This window comes from Primulina eburnea, chromosome 5 (assembly GCF_022965805.1).
Source record: "Primulina eburnea isolate SZY01 chromosome 5, ASM2296580v1, whole genome shotgun sequence".
NCBI lineage: Eukaryota > Viridiplantae > Streptophyta > Magnoliopsida > Lamiales > Gesneriaceae > Primulina > Primulina eburnea.
In genome coordinates this window covers 26,405,424-26,415,399 of record NC_133105.1, presented here as the reverse complement: position 1 = coordinate 26,415,399, position 9,976 = coordinate 26,405,424, and the positions used below count along the sequence as shown (strand labels likewise).

Here is a 9,976-nt window from a genome sequence, read left to right as displayed (position 1 = left end):
TATATTAATTAATTATTAAAAATAATTTGATAAAGTTTTGATTATTCACATATCTAATAAAAATATTACGCGCTTTTATTTACAAACAAAAATGTAAGTATTATGTCTTTTTTATTTTCCTTTACTAGAAAGAAAGATGGAGTAAATATAATATTCAAATAAAATAAAATAAAATAAACGTATTAAAGATTAATTAAATAAGATTAAAATTCGAATTCCCATTTAGAAGAAAACCATTCAACTATTATCAAATCGGGTCAACCTATTAAAAAACAAAGAAAATAAATCCATCCAAATTAATATATAGCTTGTAATAAATTTATATTATATAAAAAACAATAATTTAATTTTTATATTATATAAAAAAACAATAATTTAATTTAATTAACTACAAAAATAGATGTATTTAATATAATCTAACATAATAAATAAAATAAAATTTGTACGCAGCAGCAATCTCTCTTTTCCACAAACCAACAAAGCAAAGGAAAAAAAAAAAAAGAAAGACTGGTGTATTTCCTCTCTTCGATTCATGAAGTGTATAATTTTCTGAAAGAAGAAAAGAAAACCCAGGTTTTACTCTCTCCATTCCCTTCTTCTCGTATGTTTATACAAGGTTCGTATGCATATTGGATGAACGAACTGTTTGTATTTTTCTTGCGTCTTTGTATGACCACTTGTGATGTGTTTGTTGTTTTCTTTTCTTCGCATTCCATACCCATTTTCCCAGCTTTCTTTCACGCGTGTCTTTCATGCTTGTCTTACTTACATCTGTTTGTGTGCGTGTTTTGTGTGTTGAAGATGTTTTCTTGGCTCCAGAGAGACGGTGGTTGTGGGAATATAACGAGTTCTCTAGTGTTTGAGGTGTTAAATTTGGTGGGATCACATTGGTATTTCCAGTGAAGTTGGTGCCTTTATTCAGAGTTGGGATTTTTTTGCATCTTTTTTGTTTTGAATTTTCGGCTTTGCTCGGTATTTGTCCATGAAATTGGAAGTTGCTAAAATTAAGGTTCTTGGCTTGGCTTGGTTCGATTGGGAATTGAGATTGACTTGGGTTTTTTTCTTGGTTTGGGATCATTGAGTTTTTGGTGATAACGATGTTGTCTCTTATGTCTTGAAAAATAGGTCTGACGTTTTCTTTCATTGATGTTTGCTTGCTGGCTTTTGAAAATTTTGTTCTCCAGAGGATCCGTTTTTCAAGTGTTACGATTTCCAAGAAAACGATTGCGAGTTTTCTTTTGTTTTGCACTTTATGCAGTTGTATTTTTTGGCAAATTTTATATTTATTATCTGTTATTTGTCTCTAAACCTTAAATCATGGCAAATATTCCATCTTGCCTTTGATATTGTTTGCCTCTCCGCAGCATGCTAACAAGAAGAATCTGAAGTTCCAAACTTGTTCCTCCGATTCCTTACATTGCTGTGCATCTATTATATTTCCTGTTTGTTATAAAGGTTATTTTTAAACAAACAACTGGAGCATCATGTTTATTCGATAATTCTGCATGTCATCTCATATTTAGTACAGATACAGCTCTTTTTTATTAAAATCCCAAGTTACATTACTCTGCTAGTTTACAAGTTTCTTTATTCCAAATATCCAAGATCAATTTGTATCAATTGATGTGTTACTGTTTCTGTTATATTACCAATGTTTCTGTAACTTTCTATAGACTCGCTTGAAGCTACTATTTCTGTTATTTCTAATAGAAAATTGTCATGTCCACAACAGATGGCATCAGATCATCTAGATCAAAATAGAGCTTGTTCTGATAAGACGCACGATGTGCAGTTGCATCCATTAAATTTTGAAGACTTCGGTGAGACGGAGACCTTACCTCGAATTTCATCTAATTCTGCTGACTCATGTGACGAATTTGGGGAGCCAGATATTCTTCCTCGAATTGGAGATCAGTATCAAGTTCAAATTCCAGATCTTATTGGAGCTTCCAGTTATATCTCTCAAAATACCTTGATTGGCTCGCGAGTTCCTTCAACATCCACTGATCAGGTGACGAACGAAGTCAAAATAGAGACTTGTTCAGAACAGAAGAATGTCATTAAAAGTGAGACTGATTCAAATTGCGACATCTTAAATATCGGTAATAATACTTTATATCATCCAAAGAATCCTATAGGGAAGTCACATGACCTATCATCTATAGAGAAATTACGTCAGTGCGGTGATCAAGGGGATCTCATGGCTCCTGGATTATCAAGTGAATATTGGAGTGATGCTGAAAAGGCTGGGTTTCTTCTTGGTCTATATGCGTTTGAGAAGAATTTTGTTGAGGTGAGGCGGTTCATTGAAACAAAAGAAATGGGTGTGATACTATCATTTTATTATGGGGAATTTTATGGTACCAATGTCTACCGTAAATGGTCGGAAAGCCGAAAGACAAAAAGCAAGAAATGTGTTTATGGCCGGAAGATATTTTCTGGATTGAGGCAGCAGGAGCTGCTATCTCGTATACTTCCTGGTTTGTCTGAAGAATGTCAAAGCGCCTTATTGGAGGTACTGCTGAAATTTATTTTGGTGTAAACTCAACGATGAACAGACTTCCATGCATAAAAGCATATATAACGGGAGGACTATTCAAATATTCTACTAATGTTTGAATTTTATCCTATGACAGGTGTGTAAGAGATTTGGGGATGAAAAAATGTCACTAGCCGAGTATGTTACTTCTTTGAAGGCCATGGTTGGTATGGGTGCTCTTGTGGAAGCTGTTGGGATTGGTACAGGAAAACAAGATCTTACAAGAATGGCCATGGAACCTTCAAGGTCCAATCAAGCTGTCCAAATGCGGCCGGAGATACCTACTGGAAAAGCATGTTCCTCTCTAACAACCGATGAAATCATTAAATTCCTAAGCGGAGACTACAGATTGAGCAAAGCTCGGTCAAACGATTTGTTCTGGGAAGCAATTTGGCCACGTTTGTTGGCGAGAGGTTGGCACTCGGAGCAGCCTAAAGATCAGGTATATACTGTTGGTTCTAAGCATTGTTTGGTTTTCCTTGTACCTGGTGTTCAGAAATTCTCAAGAAGGACACTTGTGAAAGGAGATCACTATTTTGACTCGGTGACTGACGTTTTAAGTAAAGTTGCTAAAGAGCCAGAGTTAATTGAGCTCCACACTGAAGAAGATGGCAATAACAAGGACCAAGAAGATCATAAATGCACTAGTGGAATGGAGGTGGAAGAAGATGATAGTGATCAGTCTTCAAGACAAAGGCATTTTTATCTCCAACCTCGAACTCCTATTCGTAATTCTGGTGCGATCAAGTTTACTGTTGTAGATACAAGCCTCTCTGATGGAAAAGTAAGAGAAATAAGAAGCCTTCCGACTGAACTTTCTAATATTTTGACTTACGGGAAACGAACAACTGTTATGGATGAGGATTCCTCTGATGAGAGTGCATATGAATCTGAAACTATCAGCAATGTTTTGCTTAATGCATCTGTGGTGGATAAGGTTGGTGTCAGATCAAATAAATCTGGTGCAGAAATGCTGCCTAGCAAGAAAGATCATGTAGGTGGTACAATGCATCGGGATTCTCATGATGTTTCTAGCGATATCTCTCTCATTAGCCTGAAGAGAAAGAAGAATTTACGTGAGAATAAGGAATCAAGAAAGATAGTGGCACCCGTGTTGAGCCGGAAGCTGAAGAAAGGAAATAAGCCATATACGGCTCCCACCACAAAACAGTGTAGGAAATTAATTTCTGGTTGTCGCGAGGAAACTCGAGACCATATGACACTTACTTTGGCATCCACCAGATTGGATAATGAGATTTCGAGTTGCTGCTCAGGGATTCACGACTCTACTGAGAATTTTTCTTCTGAGACGGGACCATGTCAGAATAAGTTGGCATCCACCGCTTCACGAAATGGTAGTGCCAATGAGAATTTAGAATGTAATCCTAATACCTCTATTCACTCGACAGAATTTGCTCTAGTGAACCCGCATTCTCAGACGTTGATCGACCTTAACTTGCCTCAAGTTTTCCCGGACTTAGAGAATGGTGTCTTCACTACTGAGTCAAGTAAAGAGCAAGATAACTGTATACACAAGACAGATGAACAACGTTTACCAAAGGTGTCCCTTATCCAGGCCACTTCTGAGCAGCAGTCAACAGTGAATTCTCTGAGACATGGCACAAGGAACCGACCTCCAACAACTAAAGCTCTGGAAGCTCGAGCGAATGGATATTTGACCGTAAATCGAAGGCGGAAAAGTAAGGACACCGGTTGGCAAGAAGATCCATCGTCAAGACCTTTGCAGCGTAACTGTGTTATGGTAGGTCATGATGAGTCATCCGCCTGCATTTTTGGCAATTCGCAGAGTGAAAAAGCTGAGAATGGTGCACTTGATAGTGGGAATTGTAACATGCTTGGCAAACTTCAAACACAGCCTGTGGCAAATGAGGAGTCGGTTGAGGACAAGTTGGCTCGGAACTCAAGCCACGGGAACTGAAATTCATGCTGATGATTTTTCCTGTAGTCACATGCTTGAGAGTTCTTGGGACATTGAACAGATGATATTCCAGCGTTGGAGACGATGCTTTGCATCATTGCATTGCTCTTGCTGTTAACAGTCAGAAAATCCATATGGATAAGCTTCTTGTTTTATTTTATTTTCCTTTAAAGTGTAATGTTTACATGAATTTTGTTCATATCTCCATATTCTTATTCCTTGTGTCTACTATTTACTTTTTTCTGAAGTCTAATGATTGTAGTATTATTTGCAAATTGCCAGGTAGAATCAGAGGTCGAGTTTTGCGCGCCAAACAGTAGCATGTATGTAATACTTCTTAGATACAAAACGTGAAAACCTGTGAACAATTCCCGAATCAAATCATATATATAAACCAGCGCTATTTCTTTAGGGGGGATGATAAGTCTAGAAGTGAGGGGAAAAAATGGAAAAAGAGAGTTCATTAAATGAAACGAATGAAGGGCTAAAGAAAGGGCCCAGAAACAGAGAACTGATAAATTCAACTCAAAAGGGACTGCAGCCAGTCCGATGAAAATTCATAAGCAACAAAAGTTACAGCACTGGCAGGCGCTGCTTTGACAACAGATGGGGTGATGCCCTTATAAAGACCGGCCCAACCCTCTGCATGCAAAATTTGCTTGAGAGCATGATACATATTTCTGTACGCGTGATGCTTTACTCCAGCTCCATATCTGGGATCCCTTCGCAGTCCTTCTATCTGCAAATGAATTACTCGTGAATATGAGGTAGAATGGGAAAAAGAGATCAATAATCTAACCATGTATAAGTGATATTACATCATACATATCTCCACTGTAAAGGCTGATATAACAAAGAAGCCAGAAGTCAATGTTGTGTAAAACCCAGAATTGGGACTCGGGCATTCGTGGTCAGAGAGAATCTTAAATCCAGATCATTGTCCCTAACAAAGTTGTTAAAAGTGTGCGCCTGGCTGCGCATCGCCGCCTATGTGCAGCACTTGAAACTTATGTGCGCGCCTCTGTCTAAGGGCGAGACATCCGAGAGGCGCAGAAACGTGCACTTTAAAGAAGTGGGTTGATATTTTATTGTTAAATAAAAATTAACTCAAGTCCAACAAATTTTGAAGCCCGATTAGCAAATTCATTGCTATTTAACGATAAAAAACCATATTGCCACTCATTAATGCAAGACATTTTTATCAGAAAATTCAAAAGTCCTCTATGCAAACTTTTATTGTAATATTCCCCTTATTGTCACTATTTTTATCGAATATGATTATCTAAAATGTTACAGCTCCTTGTCATTCAATGATCTAATTTTTCTACACTCATGACTCACCATTGTTTTGGAAGATTATGAGGTTGATATAGTTGAAGAAGATGAGGAGGAATTTGATATTTAGATATTTAAAGTTTTTTTCTTTATATACTATTAATTTATGACTTATTCATGAATTTTAGATGATTAAAGTTTTCTATGATTATGATTTACGCTGCATTATCTATTAATGAATTTGTATTTATATTTTGTTTGTTATTTTTTTGAAAAATATTTAATTTATGTAATATTATACTATAAATCACTTTATACATATTGAATTTTAAAATTTATGTCAAATACACTTTACTTCAATAAACCGTATGCTTCGTCTTGTGACTCGGGCTCGGGCTCGGGCTCGGGCTCCAGGGTACCCTAGCGCTTTAATGTGCCTCACGCTTTAAATAACTATGGTCCCTAATCATCTCACTCTCATTTCACTTTGGGCCTATGTCTATCACATTAGTGTTTTCCTCACTTAGATTAGACTCGTTCTACCTTAATTGATATGGCTTGATCCCCTCCTGTATCATGTTTCAAATCTATATATACAGGTTGTGATATGCCTTAAACTTCTGCCGCTTAACAAATTTTCTGGAAAAAACAAAACAACAGCTAAATAAGGCGAGGCGTTTCACCTGAAATCTTTTCTTAACAACATCAAGGGGATGGCACACAGTTTTAGCGCATGTTCCAGCAGCCAAGCCACAAACAAATAGCTGGAAGCCAGTGAGGGAATCATCAGTTTGTCTTGTATAAGATCGGTCGTGGTTCCAAGCCTAGAGGATGGAAAGAACCAAATCAAACCTAAGTCACATCCAGTTTTTACTATTTAATGAAAAAGTATTGTCATTCATTACAAAGACGAGTAAAGAGAATAGTGCACCATTGTCCACCGTTTGAATGTATCATAGGTTCCGAAATGCAAACCAGCATAAGGAACTATCTCAATCAGTGTAGGTGTCAATCCAGCATACAAACCTCGAATGCCCCGAGTTTCAAGTATGCCAACAAATGCAGCCCGCATGTTAGGGTAAACCTGATATCGCAAAACACCTTAATTATATACAAGCAATCATACACACTTCACGTGTGAAAATATCGAATAATTATTTTTTGTTTTTATCAAATTTAGAAAATTGTTAAAATGTATAGAGAAATACAAATTCCCATTAAGTTTAAAAATTATATGGATAAATAACAAAAATAAATTATAATATTTATGAAACTACCCAGTTTTATACTTGTTATTTTAATTGATCTTTTGGACTCCGTCTGTAACTAGTACAGTAACTCCAAGCTGACAATATTAGTAGATAAAATACAGAGTTGAGTGTTTTCAGATCAAACCTCAGAACTCATGGAAAAATATGATCTTTTCAACTCAAAATACTGATTGACGAAAGCTCAATACCTTTGGCTCTCCCTGTGAAGCTAGAACGGTTCTTAGAAGATCAAATGGATAAGAACCTACAGTAGCAGCACAGCCTGCGAATCCCCCGCTAACAAATGAAAGGTATGGGCTTAAATTAATGTGATCTTCTGCAAAAATGAAATAATAAGGAGACATGCTATTAGAAACTTCACTGTAAAAATAATTCCATTCACTGCAACAAAAAAACTCTCCCTCTAGAGCATATATCCTATACTTATGTCTTTCGTGCTTTTTTTGTGCCTCCCTAAAGTCAGCAGTGTCGAGTTGGAAGGTTTGACAGGATCCTACTAATATGATAATGACAAATTAGCAATAATGTCTACTGGCAAGTTACATTGTCTACAGATGTAGAAAATATGAATACCAACACCATGCAGTAAAAAATTAAGTTTTGAAGGAAAACTCCAATTAAATAATTCATGTTTATAAGAGGAATTGATGTTATACATTTATTTAATTTTTTTTGCATTTATAAGAAATCATATAAAAAAAATCATATATCTAATTACCTAGTTAAAATAGAAATCTAACGTAATTTAGTTTCAAAATTTTTCCTCATTTTCCTTTTTTTAGTAGAATCGAGGTGTAACCACAGCATCCATGCACACATTTTTTTTTATAAAAACCAACAATAGATTTCATAGCATGTTTACATAGATGATGGACTCTACATGCTTTCTTCATGATCGTTGGGTATTAAAATATTGTATCCAAGCGAAAGTGCGAAACAATGAACCAACCTAAGCTACAACAGAAATTCAACCTTATATACGGAGAGGAGGAAAACAAAAATTCAGTAGACACTGTAGTTAAACAATTGACATATCAATTGTAAAGAACAGAAGAAGCGGAAGCAGAGACATTACTACACACCTGACTTCGAAGAACCAGAAACTAAAGTTTTCACTTTGTGCAAAACAGCAAATTGAATAGCTGTATATGGCATAACCATCAGTAGGGCTGGAACATTTCCCCTCCAAAACCCCTGTGATGGAGAAAATTTGAGAACGAGGCAGGTTTGATAAAACGATCATGCAAAAGAACCATGAGAGCCGGTGGAAGCATAAACCAGTGTTTATCCATGGAAAATCAATTTAGATATATATGATATACCATTTAAACCAGTTTATGAACTAATCATTATAGGGTTATATAAAAATTGACTATTTTTAAAAACAAAAATCACTCCCACTGAACCAGATCATAATGTTACCTACCCTTACTTAGATGTTTAAATTGCAGTGATACAAATGGATGAGTTTACACAATGTAACCTAAAAAGTATTCCAAAATCAAATAAATCTTAGTTCCCGAGTAATAATACCCGTAAACCTTCCTCCCTAAATATGTCCTTGGTCGCTTGCAGCATCCCAGTATATTTTGATGGACCATTTGCATCTCGGCGAAGTACAGCCCACTGTGAAGTGGGTTCCAGCTGAACCTGCATATATAAATCTCATCGAATAATTTCACTCATCTTCATGTACAGGTATGAGAACACACAAATATATACGTTTACATGTGTCAGAAAGAGTTTTAATAATTAGATAACTCAACAAGAATCCCTTTACTGAAACGCTCAGTCACAACACAACTAATCAGCCAAACAACAGGATAACACAAACAATACAGATATTTGCCCAAGTTTACTAAACCACATTTTTTGTGTCACTATTAGTTACTTTAAAGTTCAAACTAACACTTTAAGTAAAAAAACTCTACCTGAAATCTGATTTTAATTACATCCAGTGGAGACGTGACAGTTCTTGATACAGCACCTGATATTGCACCCGCGGTGGCATGAATCAAAGGCCCTTTCAGCTTCCCCCGATCTTCCATTCACCTCCTTCAATACACTACAAAAACCTACAAAAAAAATCTCAAATTTCAAGAACCAGCCCCCGCTCTAATCAATTTCACATTGCCTCCCAAATCGACACCCAGAATCCAGATACCAGGAAAAGTAAAAAAATTCCTACACCAAGTCCCAACAAATGAAAACTGCACTAAAACATTAAAAAGGCGCTATTTTTTTGTCAGAATAATAAAAAATTACAGGTTTGTTGAATATATGCTCACGAATGGACAAATGGTAAGCATTTGCAGGCAAAGAACAAACCGTTAAACGAATAAAGATAATATTTTTCTCCTCTTAGAAATTCGAAAAAAAAAACCACAAACCTGCGCGAACGAGGGAAGAAAGAGAGCAGCCACCATTGACAATCTGAGAGAGTCGAAAATGTTTTGTATCTATATGTTCATGCCAGAAGAAAAAACTGAGTTCTTTTAGGATTTTTCTGCAAAACAATTTCAACCTTTGGGTGCTGTAAAAGCCCCGACGTCGAGGCCTTGCGAAGAGTCGTCCCGATCGATATTACCACTGAAACCGTACAATGGCTCGGAATCAAAGAGGAATCTATACGTCGCATTGATTTATCAAACTTTTTTTTAGTGATTTTCGTATGGAGATTATTGGTTTTCAGTCTATATACTATCTTCAACTCAAATTTAACTAAGAAAAAGAAAAATTTAAATTCCAGAATAATAATAAATATAAGATTCTTATTTAGAATTTTACAAAATATAAAAGATTTACGAAAGATATTCCAAAGAAATTAAACAACAGAAGATTTATCAAGGGCCTAAAGAATCATAAATTCATAAAAAATCACCCATAAACGCCTTAAACGCCATTTCTCGGCTAAGCAGGCTGAAGGGCTACAACATGAATTTATTTTTCCCG

The 9,976-nt window shown here is 36.0% G+C and overlaps 2 protein-coding genes across 6 annotated transcripts; one reads left to right on the top strand and one right to left on the bottom strand.

The window, feature by feature from the left end:
- Positions 1-457: 457 nt before the first annotated feature.
- Positions 458-4,689, top strand: LOC140833137 (uncharacterized). 3 transcript variants are annotated; one of them, XM_073197584.1, is made up of 3 exons: positions 458-573; positions 1,733-2,515; positions 2,637-4,689. In XM_073197584.1, exons 2-3 carry the CDS (start codon positions 1,733-1,735, stop codon positions 4,476-4,478), a joined length of 2,625 nt encoding a protein of 874 aa, XP_073053685.1. In that variant the 5' UTR covers positions 458-573; the 3' UTR covers positions 4,479-4,689. The 3 variants fall into 3 exon arrangements, with proteins under 3 accessions (XP_073053685.1, XP_073053686.1, XP_073053687.1); XM_073197585.1 differs by having other exon boundaries at positions 495-616; positions 2,637-4,688; XM_073197586.1 differs by having other exon boundaries at positions 495-620; positions 2,637-4,688.
- Positions 4,690-4,846: 157 nt separating this feature from the next.
- Positions 4,847-9,609, bottom strand: LOC140833138 (mitochondrial thiamine diphosphate carrier 2-like). 3 transcript variants are annotated; one of them, XM_073197587.1, is made up of 8 exons: positions 9,415-9,609; positions 8,956-9,099; positions 8,558-8,674; positions 8,107-8,218; positions 7,213-7,340; positions 6,685-6,837; positions 6,437-6,577; positions 4,847-5,217 (listed from the first exon to the last, which is right to left on the bottom strand). In XM_073197587.1, the coding sequence occupies exons 2-8, from the start codon at positions 9,070-9,072 to the stop codon at positions 4,999-5,001; spliced, it is 987 nt and encodes a 328-aa protein (XP_073053688.1). In that variant the 5' UTR covers positions 9,073-9,099; positions 9,415-9,609; the 3' UTR covers positions 4,847-4,998. The 3 variants fall into 3 exon arrangements, with proteins under 3 accessions (XP_073053688.1, XP_073053690.1, XP_073053689.1); XM_073197589.1 differs by having other exon boundaries at positions 8,956-9,089; XM_073197588.1 differs by lacking the exon at positions 9,415-9,609 and adding an exon at positions 9,189-9,225.
- Between the last annotated feature and the right edge of the window lie 367 nt (positions 9,610-9,976).

Coding starts and splice junctions, on each gene's coding strand:
- LOC140833137 (XM_073197584.1), top strand. CDS start 1,733: ATGGCATCAGATCATCTAGATCAAAATAGAGCTTGTTCTGATAAGACG. Junction 2,516..2,636: donor GTCAAAGCGCCTTATTGGAG/GTACTGCTGAAA, acceptor ATCCTATGACAG/GTGTGTAAGAGATTTGGGGA.
- LOC140833138 (XM_073197587.1), bottom strand. CDS start 9,072: ATGGAAGATCGGGGGAAGCTGAAAGGGCCTTTGATTCATGCCACCGCG. Junction 8,219..8,557: donor TTAGGGAGGAAGGTTTACGG/GTATTATTACTC, acceptor TCTCCATCACAG/GGGTTTTGGAGGGGAAATGT. Junction 5,218..6,436: donor TTGTTAAGAAAAGATTTCAG/GTGAAACGCCTC, acceptor ATTCATTTGCAG/ATAGAAGGACTGCGAAGGGA.